The sequence below is a fragment of the Pezoporus wallicus genome, unplaced genomic scaffold (assembly GCF_028554395.1).
Source record: "Pezoporus wallicus isolate ANWC-B61680 ecotype Strahan unplaced genomic scaffold, APGP_CSIRO_Pwel_v1 contig_1181, whole genome shotgun sequence".
Taxonomy (NCBI): Eukaryota; Metazoa; Chordata; class Aves; order Psittaciformes; family Psittacidae; genus Pezoporus; species Pezoporus wallicus.
The window spans coordinates 4432611-4452011 of record NW_026641428.1 but is presented as its reverse complement, the minus strand read 5'-3'; the positions used below and the strand labels follow the sequence as shown (position 1 = coordinate 4452011).

The 19401-nt window shown below is 37.2% G+C and overlaps 1 protein-coding gene across 2 annotated transcripts in view; it reads right to left on the bottom strand.

The window, feature by feature from the left end:
* Positions 1-19401, bottom strand: part of MYO3B (myosin IIIB) — a 206582-nt gene that overhangs the window by 122712 nt on the left and 64469 nt on the right. The window contains exons 8-9 of one of the 2 annotated variants that reach the window (XM_057423760.1): positions 6570-6635; positions 6332-6455 (exon numbers count right to left, since the gene is read on the bottom strand). In XM_057423760.1, the coding sequence (XP_057279743.1) occupies positions 6449-6455; positions 6570-6635 (73 nt within the window). In that variant the 3' untranslated portion in view covers positions 6332-6448. Of the gene's footprint in view, positions 1-6331; positions 6456-6569; positions 6636-19401 lie in introns of those variants that run through there. The other variant, XM_057423759.1, reaches the window with a different exon arrangement.

The following is a 19401-nucleotide window of genomic DNA, read 5'->3' as shown; positions in this document are numbered from 1 at the left end:
AGCAAGATCACCTAGGCCAGGCACATAAGGTCTGAAACTTTCCAGTCAAGGAAGGAAAAATAACAGTCTCTGAGATTGTTTTCTAAGTGGTTAAAAGATTCTGTTCTTAACAATTGCTTTGTCTGTTCCTCCTACCTCTGTACCACATGTGCTGTGGCAAACACTGGTCAGTAGCATGCAGCAGAGATGTGGAGAAGACATTTTATGAATTACATTTGTAATAATGATGCAGGGCTGTGGCTCCCTACTTCCCTGAAGCCTCCCTGCTTCCCTGAAGCTTTCCTGCTTCCCATTCCCAGGCCTGCCCATCCCCCCCACTGCTGCAGGTCACTTGTTTTCAAAGATGAACTAAAAACTGTGACAGCTTTGCCAGCAGCATTTCTGTTTTCAGTCCTAATTCAACAGGACATATAGGATACAAATAACCTTATCTTCAGAACTATATATAGTTGCCCCTTTGGAAAAAAACAAATGCTGGGCACAAAGGGTATATATATAGTTTAAATAGGTCTCTGGTCTTGAACCAGCATCCCATGATAAATAACAAGGATTTTACTGCTCCTTCTGCTACAGTCAGATATCAGGATGAAAGACTGAATTATGACAAAGTACTCAATCATCATATACATAATATAAATTCTGATGGTCAGAACACATTCATATCATTATTGATTTGCCCTTTGGTAGCAAACAGTGAGAGAAATACTCTAACACTGAAATGTCATCAGCACCTGTTTTCTTAATAAATCCTCTTTCAGTTTAATTTTTACAATCAAGCATCCTAACTTAGAGCATGCATCCGAAAACTAACAAAGGTTCACTCACACAGAAATTGTAAGATTAAGTGTAGTAAATAGCTCGACCTCTTGTACAACTAAAACAAATCATAACAGGTTTCCCAGCCTCCTCTGAGCTGAACAGACACAACAATTTATATATATACATGGTTTGGAGAAAAAACAAGGGAAACTCTATGGAGTGGGACTTCTTACAGCACTCAGAATAGGTCAGACTTTGCTCATGTTGAAACCCTTAGATTTTTATTAGAGACAACAGAAATTCAGTCAGAACAATTCTAGGGATTTATTGTGTGATGAAATTGGGGGTTTCTAGCCTTTTATCAGGCATGGGTCTGCTCTGTTTCTTTGGCCTGTCCTTGAAGACCCTGGAACACAAAAAGCCTTTAGAACCTTATTTACAACTGAAACTTTTAATTAGGAAGTGTTTTGCATTTGTGCTAAACATTCTCCCTTTGACACTACATACAGCATGCAGTTGATTTGAGGTAGTTGGAGCATAGAGAAAGTAGGACATAAGGAAAGGATACTGACAGTTTTTTTCTTTTACATTTTATGTCATAGCTGGAAAGGCAGCTAAGGACAGAGATATTTTTCTCTCCTTTGGGGTTTAGTGCATTCTTTCCTATCTTCCAGTAAATAAGGACAGACACCAAAAGGGCAATTGTAGGTTCATTTTGCTATAATCACAGAGCAGCTGGGAAAAGTTTCTCACTTATACTCTGCTAAGCTGACTGCCTGATGCTCTCTGCTTTGAAACCCCAACTTCAGCCATGCTATGACATCTTCATTTTAACAAGTTCACAAGCACCTGGGCAGATGAGATCAGGTTAAGTGTACTAGCTGGGAGTCCCCCGGCAGTTAACATTCTTCCTGCTACTGTGTGACAGACCTGACGCATACACCCTGTGGCCCACAAGGGGACAGCAGGCGCATCTGTGCTCCCTGAAGCTTCCCTTAATCTAGAAGTATGCTGGGCTGCTTCATTCCCAGCTCTGCTGCTGATTATTGAGTGACTTCTAGCAAGGTACCCTTTGTGTAAGGTTCTTCAATTGCAGAAGAAGAAATTTATCTCGTCTCTGTTCTACAAGTGCAGATGACTGACAGGACATCCTGCCTTCACATTTCATTTCAAGTAAAGCACAGAGATGGCAAGCATCACCAATTATAACAGGCTTTCCTTCCAATAAATGATATTAATATTAGAACTCTAGAAGCTTCTAAGCTTAGAATTAAGCTTAAAAACCATCCCAGTGAAAGAGCAATAGGTAGGGACTACTTGAGAAACTGAAATACTAGCACTTAATGACAATATGAGCTTGAAGAAGGGAATAAGGAAACTGTCTCATCAGACAATTACTTCACATGCTCTCTCTGATACTATATTCTTCCATGCAGCATACTATTCCTAGAATTGCTAATGCTTCCCAAATGGACTTGTCACTCCACCATGGATACATGTCTTTCTCACTGCACTTTCCTTACTACTATTAATACTTAATGACTCAGAATAGCCAGCAAATAAACCCAAAAACCATGAGAACCAAGGGAAGAATGAGTGCTTATCACTAATGGTAAGGATCTCAACAGTATACTTTACTGATTGAAAGATCTTGATACTATGACATTTGTAAAATCTAGCATGATCCTTCGCAGGGTCAGGACTTCAAACGCGCCCAAGTATTTCTCACCTCCACATAAAGCTGTAGGTTTTTACTAAAACTGCTCATTAGAAAGCTAAGATAATTGTATCCATTACATATGCCCATTCATCTGTATAAAATATCTCACACAGTACTCAAAAGCGGTGGAGATCTTTTGTCAGGTACTATACCTCGCAATCTGAATCTTTCTGACATTTGCAAACCTCTTCTTAGACACAGTGAAATTAATGAGTTCTGTCAAACACACACCATGTTCTCTGTGACAGAAACAGTAAAATATTCTTTGTGTAATACGAACAGAATGTCACTAAACTATTGTTTAGACTATGAAAAAATTTGGTCTGTATTCAGAGAACTTGAATATAAATGGAGCACTTAAAAACTAGATAATCTGGATGATCTATTAATTGAATAACTCTGAATGTAGACTCATCAATATGAAATTCAGCTTGTAAGGCTGTGTTTAAATTGAGTACAAAAATTGAGCTTATCAAGACTAAAAATTACATTTGTATTGTATTTGCAATGTCATTGCTAAAACAAAAGTTATGTTCTTATGATAAATGCTGACTGCAAGTACTGTAACATCACATTTTGACGTTTGTACTTCCTGAATTTGCTAAATTTTTATTCCCTCCAGTTAAAGAATGACTGATGAATTCAAAGAACCATAATAGCTAATCATTGGTTAAATAAATTTAAAAGGAGAATGTCCCTGGAGATACCATTGCTCATTTTAATTGAAATTAACATTTTGTGATGTAATGTAAATAAAGATTATTCTGTTCCTAGAACATATTAACTCTTCTATCTACCCCTAGAGAACAGCCAAGGTTTAAACTGCCAAGAAAATTATCTGTGGCATGTGAGATAATGTTAGTGAAGCGGGGGTATACATTCATAACATACAGCCTGTATTATTTTACAAATTAAGTCTAAAGCACTGTATGTCTAAAATGCTGGTGGAAAGAAATTGTTATCTTAGCAATGTCATCTATGCTGTAGCTACAAAAAAAAAAAAAAGCTTCGTAAACATTCACGGGCAATGAATAGGGTGAACTCTTCAAAACTGGGATTTTATTTCAAGAGATATAAACATAGGTAAAGAAGGTTAGTAGCCAATCCTCCAACTGATGTAGCTGTTTACATGCCCTTATAGGAATGCTAAACCCTATTAATATGTGGATAAACAGATAATTAATTCTTTCTCATCTTGCTCTAGTGGAGCAGCTAAGTTCTTCATGGCCAGTACAGATAATTATACATACATAGAATTTTACTGACCTTTTAAAAGTCTGTGCTGCACTTATCTCAGCAGATATGAAATACAAAACCAGGCTGCTGCCAGAGATGACTTAGCTGAAATTGTGTTGTCTTTATTTTTTTTTTAAACAAAATATCTAACTCAGATTAGCTATCTCATTGTAAAAGTCCTTAGGAAGACAACACATTACAGTCTTCATCTCAAGCAAAGGTCAACAATGCTGGGAACAGAAACAAATTCATCAAGCTAAGAACTATCTTGACTCTCCATTCAGATTCTGTAAATAATGCACTGGACTTCAAAATGTTGTGTGAAAATTGTATCTCTTGGGGCAGCAGAATCACAGTTAAAAATAGAGACTTCATTTCTAAAAAATATATGATTACTATTTTAACAGTTTAAAGAATTACCTACAAAAGCACATTGAAGCTTAACACTTAGACATGTTATAAATTTCTATAATATGTGAGAGAACACATAACAAAAATGCCTCTTCAGGCAGTGGCATTTCAAGGGCTGAGAATGTGGGGTGAAAAAAAGCTACAATGACAAGGTTTGGCAGTCTTGTCATAAATAAAATTATTGTGCAAACAGAACTGAAGTCAAAAGTATGCTTAGGCAAAGCTGCATGCTCAGTTTCTGTCAGTACACTGGTCTGGCCACAACTTGAACCAGATAAGCTTGTTATGCAAATGATGTTAGCCATCAGGAAGGAGGTAGATAATGAAATTACTTGAAAGCTAACCACTCATCACAAGGGTGACAGAAACATCAGGCAAGGTCCTAACATATGGATAAAAGGCAGTATGGAATTTATACAATTATTGCTTTTAATTTATCTTAACTAAGCTGTCACAAGGTGGACATCAATAAATGCATAGTTAATGCATATAAATGAGCCAATTATCAGTAATGGCTAAAAGGTTTGCAGTTGTATGATTCAATGTTTCATTATTTTTTTTTCTAGAAAATCCAGTAATGTAAAGCCAAGCCCCCATAAAAATATTTTGCAACCTCTGCATCATAACAACTCTACTAACGCATGTCTGAGAATGAAGCAATGTCAGAGAATTCCATTTCAGTGTTCTGTTAAATGTAGCTACAAACCCAACATATTTATTTTGTTTCATTTCTCCATGTTAAGAAATTGCATATGAGCATACTTCCTTACTTCATTGTACGTATTACTGCAGAAATGAGAAGCAAGATCTGAGAACCTGCAGATGTTCCTGGTGAGAGGAAGTAATTAAGCAAAAGTAATTAAAAACCAATGTGATTAAAAATATATAATTTGAAGATATCAAAAACCCAAGGGACAAAATTAAAAACAAGCATAGCCATAAAAATATTCACGTATGACTTCTTTCATGAACAGCGCATGCTGAATTAAAGGACTGAACAACTGTTAAGAAATGTTAAACTTAGTTTTTTTGTATGGCTCTCAAGCTCAGTAGAGACTTCTAAACAGGGAGAGTCCAAGAAACAAAAACCTGTATAACAGTGCTGAAGGTTAATGCACAATGTTTCTGAAAAAGAATGTAATTTTATTTACCAGGGGTACTACCTCTCTAAAGCACAAGTGGAATATAACCCACCAGGGTTAGAGCCCCCAGAACATAGGCTACAGTCCATGAATAGTGTAAATAAAGTTTCTCTATAAGAGAATGGAAGTCATCCACCACCCAGTGACTTTTGTAATTAAACACTGATTTTGCCATAGATCACCATGTACACTGCTGCGTAAACAAGGACATGCATTATGGAGAAACAGAACTAGGGTAAATCTGCTCTAGAGGAATACACTTCTACCACCTATGCTGGAAAAGATTCTGTGTAATGACAGTAATGACCTTCCTCTGTAGACCAGCCACTACAGTGTACCTCATCGTCCTGCCTGATTAAAGACCAGCATAGTAAATACAAATATATTATTAATAAAATTTGCAATTTAACTTCTCCTAAAATGGCAACACACTACTACACAACTGATAGAAAAACATATCGGAAAGGGATATTGTACTCCTTCACAAGTAACAAGACACATTAAGGAACAAAACAGATTCAAAATGCAGATGTGCATGTTTTCAAACCTATCTTGAAAAGTCAACACTGACAAGCGGTGTTCAAAGTATCTGGTTATTTGATCAGCATAAACTTCCCATGGGTTTGATATTATGATTCCCAATGTTAAACAGTTTAGGCTGTAATAGGTCACAATAAAATCCTGAAGAACCCTAAAAATCACTCATACAAGTTGCTGTAAGATTTCTGAATACAATGCTAACAACTACTAAATGGTAATTTCTTAGTTTCATTGGTTTACTTTTTTTAAAGCAAAAGCATATTTTAGTTCAGTGACAGCGGCATCCAGAAATTTGGTAAAGTCTAGGTAACATATTACACTCTTGGTACAACTAGTGTTCAGTTACACATACTGGGCATGCAACCTACTGACTATTAGTAAAGTGGAAAAAGGCAACTTTTTTCTTTCTTGTCTTTTAAATTCTTATGTTAAATTAAGAAGTCATTTTCATCAACCTTTTTTTCTCCTTGACACAAAATTTCACTGCAAAACCATCAAAGACATCAGGTATATTTATAAATCTGTCCCAGGTCCATCAAAAGCAAGGAGCAAATCAACTAAACACTTCAGAGAAGCTGTGAAGCAAATTATGTAAGAAGATCAAACTGTGCTGTATAGCTTTCAAAAAGTGAAGCATGGTCTAGAGTCTGTGAAAAGTTAAAACCCTGCAAAAGCAAAAACTCCATAAATGAATTCTGTTTTCAGGCTGACGCATGTAGGCCTTGCTGGATAAGGTGGTTTTAGAAGAAAATACAACTCACTGTGAAATGAAATGGTTGAATCCTCTGCACCATTTTTCAGGATGTAGCAAAGTAGGAGGTGGATTTCTGAAAAGAAAACACAAGGTTTTGGGGTTTAAAATGTTAATGTTTACTGGAATTATTGCACAGTCAACAAAGATGATAGTTATTCCACTAGGGAGAAAATGCTCAAACTGTCTGTGTCCCCTTCAGACACCTGTTGGGTTTTTCCTGCTGCTGCTTATTCAGTAAGAGTGTTCCTCTTTTCATATCCTTGTACTGGTTGACAAGAATCTCAACATGACCCGCCAGTGTGTGCGCACAGCTCAGAAAGCCAACTAGATCCTGGGCTGCACTAAAAGGAGCGTGACCAGCAGGTTGAGAGAGGTGATTGTCCCCCTCTGCTCTGGTGAGACCCCACCCGCGGTACTTCGTTCAGCTCTGGGCCTCCAACACAAGAAGGACATGGACGTCCTTGTGCAAGTCCAGAGAAGGGCCACAAAGATGTTCAAAGGCCTGGAGCACCCCTCCTGTGAAGAGACACTGAGAGAGTTGGGCTTGTTCAGCCTGGAGAAGAGTCCAGGAAGACTTTAGAGCAGCCTTCTAGTACCTAAAGGGGCCCTACAAGAAATCTGGAGAGGGATGTTTTCCAAGGGACTTTTTCCTAGTGATTGGACAAGGGGGAATGGCTGAAAGAGGGTAGATTTAGATTAGATATAAGGAAGAAATTCTTTATTGTGAGGATGGTGAGACACTGGAACAGGTTGCCTAGAGAAGTTTTGGATGTCCCATCCCTGGAAGTGCTCAAGGCCAGTTTGGATGGGGCTTTGAGCAACCTGGTCTAGTGTAAGTTGTCCCTGCCCGTGGCAGGGGAGTTTGGAACTAGATCATCTTTAAAGTCCCTTCCAATCCAAATCATTCAGTGATTCCTCTTTTATGCCAATACCTTTGAAGCTGGTAGTCCCTACAGCTCACAGTGCACTTCACAACATTTCCCTTTCAATTCATCCTGATTCAGGAAGGACCAACTGCTACTGGAAGATTAAGCTAGCCATCACACCACTTTACCCTAGATCACTGATTCTGACCACAATTTTTGTGAGAATTGATATCTTCATCACTAGAACTACAAAACTGTCAACAATATGTACGATTTTCAGTCTGGATTTCAAACTGTATTCAGTTGAGATGACATTGTAAACTCTACAACTGTTAAAAATCATTGTTACTCTTAAAGGCACATTAAACAGACAGTATTTTTACACTATGTAAAGATGTAAGATGTCCTTCCATAAGGCTTTTAAGTTCCATGTTAGCTGACATGAAATGACTTTCCTTGATGAGTATTACTGTAACAGCTAAATACACAAACATACAGAGCAAGGCCTATAGGTCATATTAAGTGGACCAAATTTTAAGTGACTCAAATTTAAGCGGACCAACTTATAGCAGGAAGTGTTCACAGATCTCCTGTTATATTATACTATGTTATCTTTCGGAGGTTTCATCTGCAACTTCAGATTTGAGAAGTACTGAAGTCTATTTAACTTTTTAAGATTAAATTTGTGTTTTATGAAACGTTAATGATTTGTCTTTTGTTGCATTTGAGGGCTCAATGCAAAGGGTCATGCATTACCGAAATGTCAGAAAAAAAAATCACAAGACTTATTCTATGACAGAAACTCACTAACATTCTGGATTGTACCATCAATCACCTCATTTATACCAGGGCCATGTTCCACAGCATGACACTACTTGGAAAATCTCACAAACAAAAAGGCAAGTAGCAGAAACAACGTAAATTTGTGCTGATCTGCTTAGTAGTCTTGATTTTTTCATGAATATTCATTCAAAGACTAGTTCCATTTAACAATTACCCTCAAAAATCCAAACAAAATGGTTTTAAAAAAATTACAATGTGGCTTTGTAAGAGATGGACCATTTTTGTTCATCTGTAGCTATTCAAAACAAATGCAGACATCTAATTTCACTGAGGGTAGACATGTTTCCTGAGATATATTACTAATTTTCTCTTTTGTTACAGGGGACTCAGGGAATGCAATTTTCTTCATGAAATGAAAAAAATACAGAATGTTTGAGCTGCGCATTGCTTATCAAATTTATCATTAGGAAAAAAATGTGATTGGCTATTTTATATTACAGTAACATTTCAGAGCTGTCTTCCATTTACCAGCCTCAGATGTTCTTGCACATCACAGAATCTGTTTTTTAACAAGCATAAAAATAACCATAGGAAAGTATTTCTAGTGATAGTCCCATAGAAAAAAAAACAAACAAAACAACCACAAAACAAAACCAAAACAACCAAACAAAACCCCCAAAACCTCACACCTTTAGAAACACTTTAGAAACCTCTTGCTCTTTAATGAAAACAATTATCAGTCCAAACATTCCACATGCATGAACTCTGCAAACAGCTTTAGAGGACAGACAGCTGGGGTTCTGATACCTTTTTAGTCTTTATTTTGCATGAATGATACTCTATCTGACAGTCTGGATTCTGATAAGAACTATTTTTTATTGTAATGTGAAGTACAGCGTATTTCTCTTTAGAATGATACCAGCACCATCTACAGATTGTCTGCTGTGAAATTTTGAATTGCACTGCAAAGAAATTTGCTTTTTCAAAAGCTTACATATTCATGAATATGTAGCTTTGTCTCTTGTGTTCACACTGATCTAGTAACAACAGGGCTTACAAAACCCATATGGTTTGGAGACTCTATTAAGAATCTCACAAGAAATATCCTGAAAAAAGATACAGAGATAGTCACATTAATTGCAAATATAATAAGAGAAAGAGGTGGGATTTCATTATGGAAGAACAGACCAGCAGAGAGAATGCCATTCACGAAATACACTTAGTCATTTGCAGGTTAATTATTAATGGAGAAAGTGATGTTTTTAACCACATAGAATATGTTTAAATTACTAAGCTACTAAGCTTTCACTGACAGTTACTCTCTTACAGGTGGCTGAGCCAAATCAACAGAACTAAGAAATCTATAAATCTACTGATGTTTTCCTGAGCTTGATATTGATACTTCTGTATTTGTTGACAGAAGATATGTTATTCTTTGTGCCTTTGTAGTAAAAACCTAGAACTAGTGGTCTTCTCTAATTAAGCCACCAAACTGATGCTTCATCTGCAAATTGAGCAGATAAACATGACCAGAACCTTAATTCATTAGCATCTGTGAAGCACATTGGTTCCATATGATGAAAAACATTACTTAACTACAAAGTACCAAGTCAGCTCACCTTTTCTAGCATCACATCCATAAACGATTTTCAGAAATGGGCATAAGAGGGTCAAATTCCTCCCTTCATTTTGCCTAAGGCACCACAAACTGTTTCATGGTGACAGCAAAAAACACCATGCCTTCCATAGCACCTTCAGAGGTAGACTTCTGCAGTAAGTACTCAAACTCAAGTTCCAGGGTGACACTAAAAGCCAGGTATGCAAGAGCAACGCACTTTAAGCTTTTTTGCAGGTCTTTTGCAGTTTGAAATGCCTCACTACTTCAGCTCAAAGACCAAAATTAGGGCCATTGTGATTCCAGACTATATTAAATTCAATACATCAAGTTCTATGGCTTTTGTACACTTGCATCAGCCAACATCACAGCAGTCCACCATCATCTGGCTGTTTCTGCAGTACTCAGAACACATTATTCCTAACTTGCCAACATAACTTATTCTACTCTTTTCATATAAAATTAGAATGCTCTGCATGCAACCCTTCAATCCTCCTTGCCACATACATAAGAAGCTGAAGGACAATACAGTCTCATTTTCTATTATAAGTGATTGAAATTGTGAGAAGTAGATATGAATATTATTAGAAAAAGTGGGTATAACTGGGCTTATCTTTTGAAAATGTCCTCTTTCATGCAAGATGAGTAATCAACTCTTTATTTCCCAACTTTCTGTGTTTTTTCCTTTTATCCTTTCTGTAATTCATAATTAGTCACAGAACTACATGCTCTGTTTTCTTAGGCAGATGCATTGGTCTTGTGAGGAGTTTTTCTACCCTCATATTCAGTGCTTTCCACGGCCATGTTGTTTTTCAGTTGGAATTTTGCTTCTGTGAAGACTGCAGGATCGAGCCTGTACAAGACACCCCATACAGAAGCACAGTGTTCCTTAGAACATGAAGACATTAGCAAGCTTATCAAGCAAGAACTGTTGCTGAATTCTGAATGATACACACATGGGTTTGTGCTAGAATATTTTAATCTGTCAAGCTTTATTTATGTGTTCCCTGTCATTCAGCCTGCCTCCAAAGTCACAGCTGGTAAAACAAAATCGGTCATTTTACCACAATAAGGCCAATGATGCAGCTCAGCGAGCACCACTCAGCCTTTACGTTAAGCTGTGAGCCTAATTACAGATAACAGATAACATTTCTTTGTTGGCAATGAGAAAACAAGTATTTTCATCTTAAAATACTTCTATGACAAATTTTTAAAAATTGAAAACATATCTACTGTTTTTTTAACTATTTCAGTAAACACAGACATCCATTTTATAAACAGAAATCAAGACTGGGCCTCCAGTGACCAAATTGTATCATCAACCTACCACATTGTTTCTGATCAGAAATTAGCAGATCAGCATCCAACACCTGTCACCACGGGCAGGCTCTGGCAATCACAGCCCTGTATACGCACATTGTGAATTATTTTCCTAGCAGGCTGGAGACAATAGTTCTGTGGATGGTTGCCTACGTTTATACATAGACAGTTTTTACATGAAATTAAATCATTCATGTATATTTCAAAAAACTAAGTGACATAGCCATAGAAAAAGCACGGAGTCAACCATGCATAAAGAGATTTCCCTACAAAATGTTATGTAAGCAAATTGTATCTATTGAAATATGTGAATAATTTACATCAATTAATACCTGATAATTTCTCACACAAGTTTAAAGTCCTGTCACTCCAGAGCATCCCCACATTGTATAATTCTCCAAAAACCACCAGTCAATTTTCAACAGAGCTCAGAGGATTTCCTAACACACACAGTTTATGGCCCATTCAAATCAGTAAGAGGTTTCCACTGATCTGAATGAAAAATTTATAACCTAAACACTCTCCCATTCATCTGTCTCCTACTAAAAGCTACTCAAGTTTGACTGACTTCTGGTAACATACTTTACCAAAGTCCACTCAGCATGAAGCAGGGTACTGTATTCAGCTCTGTAAGGTTAAGATAGAAACTGTAGAGTTTAGGTGTCTGCACAAGTGGAGAACCAGCGCAAAATCACAGCAGAGTCTCAAGAAACTGGAAGATCAGAAAGAATACAGGATCTAAATAAAAATGGGAAGCAATACCAGAAACACGGAATATGGGCAAATTGGCTCCTGGGCTAAAGCAACTGTCCGTCCACTGAGTTGATCTAGGGGCGACTGAAGCCCCTTCTTCAAAACACTTGGAACTGTGCAAGTCTTGACGATTCTGCAGACCCATCTCCTTTCAGCTCTTTACCAGATCTATAAGCAAGGATTTACCACACCTATTCAGTCAACAGGACATGAACCATATATTGAGACCATATGTACCAAATCACAGCATATGAGACAGCAGCACCTCACATCACCTTTAGCTTTCTAGGGGCTCTGTAGTTACATAAACCTTTCTCAGGCAAGGGAACAAACTAATGCCAGATCTTAGTACTGTAACCAGTACTAACAGGGAACTGTAACCAGTACTAATTAGGGAACACCAGAAAAATTACCCTTATTCTGTGAGAATTAAGGGTACATTACATCCTAGGAAAAGATTTGGGGGAAGGAGTAAAAGCAACTATGCTCCTGTCATATTCACTCTCCAGATACCTTCTCACTGGCAACTGATTCACTTCTAAATAGTTTCTCCTTTTCCACCCCCTCAATTTTCTCCAAAACAACTGTTTTCCTTGTGTAAATATCTGGGTTCAAAGCTGTTAATATACAACCTCAACTTCTCATCTTCTAGACTATCAGAAGCATATATCTATTCAAATAATGTATGCCTGAATTCTAACCAGGTCTAAAGTTACTCTGCTTTAAGCAAAAATCAAAACCTACCAAGGGAAAAGAATCAGTTAAGAGGAAACGGAACACAAGACATTACTGCCTCATTTCTGAAACAATTTTCTGAAAAAATAGTCTTCTTGCTTAAGTATTCTACTATATTCTAATTACAGAGACAAAGTTATCAGATATTTCCCTCTTTACTCGAATGGATACTTTTCATTTTCCACAGGCCATATACAATTACAGAAGTCTGGACTGAATCCAACAGCATATGATAAATTTGTATTGAGTTAAAAGTCAAACAAATGTAACTAAAAACTGTAGGATTCTTATTACTTGAAAGGGCTGAGGGTACCAATTCACTTTTTAACATTTTTTTTTGTGTCATACAGGGTCCTGATTTAGTAAAATACAAATTGGATATCTGTTTTCACTCTTTCTCAGAAGAGAATGATGGCTATATGACTTATAACACATAAAGACACATTTTCCCCCTTTTGCTTGTGATTTTATGTGACTATTTATCTATTTTGCTGCCACTAAGTAGGTGACTTAACTGATTAACAATGAAATATGTGCTCAGCAGCAAAACAAACACAAACCCACAAATGAAAATATCAACTATCTCTTCAAAACACACTTAAATCAAGATTTATTCACAACTCTCCAGCTTAGAATATTTCATCAGCCAACACAATAATCAGCACTAATAAATGCTAAAAAGGTAGTCAGTTCCAGAATTATGTACAAATCTGCTTTTGATTTTCAAGATTCACTTTATGCATTGCCAAAAGAAAAGCACTTCAGGAAGACTATAAAGAGACTGCCAAAAGAAACCTTCTAAGAAACCTCCTTCACATGACCAATCCTGTGATTCAAAATGGCAGATATCTGATAAATTAAAAGTCACCTTTAAAGTAATGAGTACAGACAGAAATAACGTGCTAGTGCTTAGCAAATTATCAAATTATTTTGGAGGTCACAGAATCATAGAATCATAGAATAGTTATGGTTGGAAAGGACCTTAAGATCACCTAGTTCCAACCCCCCTGCCATGGGCAGGGGCACCTTACGCTAAACCATGTCACCCAAGGCTCTGTCCAGCCTGGCCTTGAACACTGCCAGGGATGGAGCATTCACAACTCCCTGGGCAACCCATTCCAGTGCCTCACCACCCTCACAGGAAAGAATTTCTTCCTTATATCCAATCTAAACTTCCCCTGTTTAAGTTTTAACCCGTTACCCCTTGTCCTATCACTGCAGTCCCTAATGAAGAGTCCCTCCCCAGTATCCTTATAGGCCCCCTTCAGATACTGGAAGGCTGCTATGAGGTCTCCACGCAGCCTTCTCTTCTCCAGGCTGAACAGCCCCAACTTCCTCAGCCTGTCTTCATACAAGAGGTGCTCCAGTCCCCTGATCATCCTCGTGGCCCTCCTCTGGACTTGTTCTAACGGTTCCATGTCCTTTCAATGTTGAGGACACCAGAACTGCACACAATACTCCAAGTGAGGTCTCACAAGAGCAGAGGGGCAGGATCACCTCCTTCAACCTGCTGGTCACGCTCCTTTTGATGCAGCCCAGGATACGGTTGCCTTTCTGGGCTGCAAGGTCAAATAATGACCTCCAGAAAATGTACTAAAACAAATTTCAGTTATGTAATTCTTTTAGTTCATACGGACAGAAAGAAAATGGATGAAAAAGTACAGCAAAGTGTTCTGCTTGGGAACATCTGGATTATCTTTGACTTTTTTCCTTGAACACTGAGATTCACAGGCCACTGGTTTCAGTCAGATTTGGCAGCTGCAAGGTTTCATTAGCCTTTTTCAAGACTTGACAAGGCATCATTTATATCTGTCATTTACTCTTCGGTTTCCAGTTTCAGTTTCTGGCTTCACTGAGATAGAAACAAGTATTTTATTTCAGAAATATTTTTTGATGCAAGTGAAAACATACAGCTTTGTATTCTGGTGGTCAAGCTCCAAAACAAATATTTAGCATAACTGAATTATAATTATGTTTTGTCATCTCATTTATTCACAAAAGTTTCAGAGAGCTAAAAAGGTCCCTGAAATTAACAGCAATTGAAACAGAGGAACTAGTAGTAGAGATTTTTATTTATAACCAGTACACATCTTTACTGCAATGTAGTATTTTGCTCTTCTATTAAAACCATTGCTCTGTGAATTTGCAAAGCAGGAGAATGTCAGCTGCCAAAGAAATAAAAATGGGACAATAATACTTCCATGCCTGACTGAAATACATATGGTGCTGTCTAGACACTTCTGTAGTTGGACTATTAAAATACTGCAATTATACCACGTTTGTAGAACCGTATGGGAAAGTAAAATATCTGTTAAAATCTGAATGTGAAAATCTCACAGATAAATTTCTAAAGGCAAGTAGCAAATTGTATGTGTTTCAAACTCCACTGTACATCAGACACTTTAAGAGGCTTTGAGTAGGTCACCTGCCTGAAGGCACTGCCTGGTGGAGAAGATTTACTATTGGAAAGCTAGAAGTTGGGTCAATGGGAGGAAGACTTAGAGGGATGCCACAAACTGTTTCTTTAAAGAAGTGAAGAAAGATTGCTATGGGAAGAACTAGATAGACATTTTGGAGTCTGACACAGAACATGGTTTCACAGTTCCGTGTTCCTGCTGAGACCTGCCTCTGCCCAGGACACACACAGCAGAAAAAGCCCTGTCATACCACAGTTAGTCTGCCAACAAGCTTCATACTGTCCTGGGCATGCATGGTAACATGGGGTACTTGTATTTTCCAACTGGCTGAGACATGCTTTTTGGATCCTTTCTTTACATCAAGAGTAAAATGTTTTCACTACATTACTCCTGTGAAAAGAGGGACTTGCTTCACAGAACAACAGAAGCAGTTTTGCCACTTGTTCTTTACCTTCAGATCTTTGTCTGATTAATTTAGCTCTTATTTTCAAAGAGGAAGACACCTGCTTATCCTTCCATTTATGGAGTGAAACCCTCTTCTTAGTTGAGGCTCTACAGAAATAAAAAGAAACCTAACAGTAACCCCATAAAAGAAGTTTATTACCATCTGCTTGATATGGCTGGTACTGAACATCAAATTCAATCATTATGCTTGACAAAAGCAAGTACTTAAACTCTCCATTTCCACAAGAAACAAGGATTACTCCTTATTTGTACTTTATGACTCAAATCTTACTTACTGTGTTCAGTTTAGTCTCATTCATAGCATTGTGAGAACTGATATTATTCTGATAGCCCTACTAGTCTGGTTCAGAAATGAATACTTATAAAGGAAATACATTAGTTAATGGTGGCATATTTCCAATGGACCATTAGGAGGATCATTATAAAATTCTGAAGTAACAGACTGAATAAATGCTGAAGCATAAAGAAATGTGCAAGACATGTAAGAGTACCATTTTTTAAAAATGGAATTATCATTTAAGGTAATACGCCTTCTGAGCATGAGGACTGTATGTGGAATGGAATTTATTTGTTCCTTCACCTATTCCATCCAATAAACTTTATTCTAAAACACTTGAATTTTTGTCTGCTTTAAAAAAAGAAAAAAAATGTGTGATTTAGGAATCCCTGTAGATTATAAGTGGAGTATAACACAGCCTGATAAACATGAAGAATTTATTCATTATGAAAAAGTCCCATTACAGCAATTCAAATAAACCCTCTCTTATGCAGAAATAAATTATAATACTATCAATAAGAGCATATCCCAGTAAGCCTTTAAGATGCTAACTTGAAACTGATGTGTCTCTTGAAACAACTGGGCAGACTGTGGAAAAACATTGACTCATAAGCTAGGGAATCTAGGGAAGGATGAAGGTAGTTACAGTAAATTTAAGGCAAGAAATGCTAACAGTGCAAGTAATGTGTAACAAAGCAATTAGTGATGCAATGCGAGGCAAAAAAACGTGAAAACTACAAAGCTGAAATACTAAACCACCATGGAACATGTGAAAATCAAGAGGGATTATTATTATTTTTTTCAATGCAAGATTTAACCAACACTTCACAATGAATATTCTAGGGTAAGCTTTGCACAGAAACATCTTCTGGATAAGTAAACACATCCAGAGAAAATTGTTGAAAGGAGCAATGATAAATGACAAATATAGGACAAGGGAGTGCCCTGAATGTGGGAGGCTACATCCTGGTGTAAGGAAAGACAAGACAATGCCAAGACTGGGAAAATGTTGGAAGAGTAACCAAGTAAGAAGAGGAAAAAGTAAAAATGAGAGACAAAAAGGAAGATGAAGACAAGCAAACCAAAATCCCCAATATAGGGTATTCTCTCAAAAAAAAGGCTCAGACCCAACCCCACAAGCACCATTCACTAAACAGAGAGGACCAAAGAGGACAGAAGTAAGCAAGATGGTTAATGGAGAGATAATCAAAATATTTAAATTAGGATAATAATGAAACATGGAAGAAGGAAAAGAGCTGACATAATTCATTCTTTGTGGTTAAGACAGCATTGACATTTAGCATGGGGAGATAAAACAAGAAAATAACCAAGGATATATTTCAGGGACTGAAACACAATACAGACCTTTTAAAAAGGTATATTTTGAAGACATACTGTGTCTACAACAGTAAAGGAGCTGGTGTTGGAGGAATGCAGGAGGAATACATCAAAAACAAAGAAACAGCTATAAGTAAAGCATATTGTTAAAAAAGTATTAAAGAAAATTTCAGGTAAAAATTGAGTGCCCTGAAAGTTACTAGATTTTTACCACTGGCAAAGAATTTAATCATTTGTGGACATCAATCAGAACTGTGTCATAAACAATGTATAGAATGCAACAGCAGTAAGTGTTGAGGATACACAAATGTCTTCTAGCTGTCTTTTTCTATACTAAATATTAAGGCACTGAATAGGAATCTGAATCATAGCACTGTTTTACCTTTAAAACCTACAAAAACATTAGTAACACATCAGGTGGTTTCAACAAGCAAGTACTCTATTCTTCAACAAATCTGGGGAAAAAAAATGAATGTGTCCTTTTGGAAACTCTGAAATTTTCTGGCACCCAGCACTAAAAATATACAGTCCTACCTTCCCTGCTTTTTCTAGAGTGCAGAGTTCTGACACAGTTCTACTGAAATCCTCCCAACTGAACAGACCAAGAAGTTAAACTCTCCTCAAAGAGAGCTCTCGCAAAGAGCATTTACCGTATGATTGAGCTGGGAGGGCACTATCTACATCTGTGGAGTCTTAAAAAGCCGTAATTCTGCAAGACTTGAATATCCAATACAAGAAACAATGAAATTAAAAAGAAACAAACAAAATTAAGACAAACAAAAACCAACCCACAAACAAAAACCCAACCAAAATTTTAAAATAAGCCAGGTGAGAAATAAAATATATTTGCACCAATACAAATACAGGTTATAATATGGGACACAATTCTGCCTTCCTCCCTGAATTTCCTCTCAGTAATTAATTATGAGGAACTAAGAAGTGATTATACATGCAGTGACATGACATGAAGACTCAATTTTAAATAACATGTAGAATGGCTAAACATGGAAGAAAATTACACTTTCATCAAGTCAAATCTCTGTTCCAATGTAAGATGTTTTCTGTTCTTTTTGTTTCCCCAGACGGTTCAAGCAGATGCTGCCTGTAAGTCTGATGCATTTGCATGCTGGCAACAGATCATGGATCATCAAATTGCAAAATAAATCTATCTTATTGTAATTCAGAACATCTTTAATCAGCACTTGCTCTAATATGTGAACAGTCTGATAACAGGGAATCTGATACAATCAATATAATCTGTACTGTGCATGAAGAAACCTAGAAGTTACATTTTGGCTAATTCAACCAAAGTAAACAGCATAAAGTCAAATCACTTTGGTTCAGCCAGGTAGAAAGATGAAAGCTGGTACTACTATTTTCTTCCTAATATTCTCAGAGACTGTGGTGCTGGATGCCAAAGCATAGATACCAACTCTCCCAAGAGAAGAGATGTTCCCTTCCTTACCTTCCCCCAAGCTACTAAAGCAAGGTTTGCATAGGAAAAAAAAAAAAATTAAGTGCTCCCTTTACAAAAGCACAAGGGTTGCTTCCCCTGTTCCTGTAGTAATTGGAATGTAGTAATTGTAAATACAACTTTCAGTCATTGGATTGCATTCTCTATTTCCCATTAGAAGGCTAGTCTTAAATATCTTATACCCCTGGAGACAATCAGAGCTATACTCAAGTTGCCTCTAACCTTCTTTTGGATACACCATGAAATTATTGGCACTCTTTTTCAGTAAAGCAAACATGGCTCTCTTTTAAAAAAACTGTATGTCTCCTGGAAAATTGACTTGGTTTTGATCAGTTTTACCAGCTTCTTTTTCTGTTTTCTAACCTAGTTTTATGCTTTCAATGCTATTTTTGAAAGGTTACTAACACCACTAGACAAGTTAGTCCAGTGATTTTCTTATTCAGACTGGGCAAGTGAATGATCCTGTTCACCATCTGAATTCCCCCTTATACACCTGCGTGGATGACATGAACCTTTTTGCCACAGCACAGACTAATGCAGCCTGCAAAGAACCTCAGGAGGTCTTTACTTCAACCTCCTGCTCAAAGCAGTATCACCTATGAGTTCAGGTCACATTTCTCAGGGATTTATCCACTCAGGTCTTCACACTGTGAATACATTTTTCAGTCAATTTTCCACAAGGATTTCTTAAGTTATCATGACAGGCAGCACTTTGAAACCCACCCCGTTGAACATGCCTTTTGCTTGGTATCCCCTACATCCCTAAGATCACATTAGATCCATATAAACACTGATG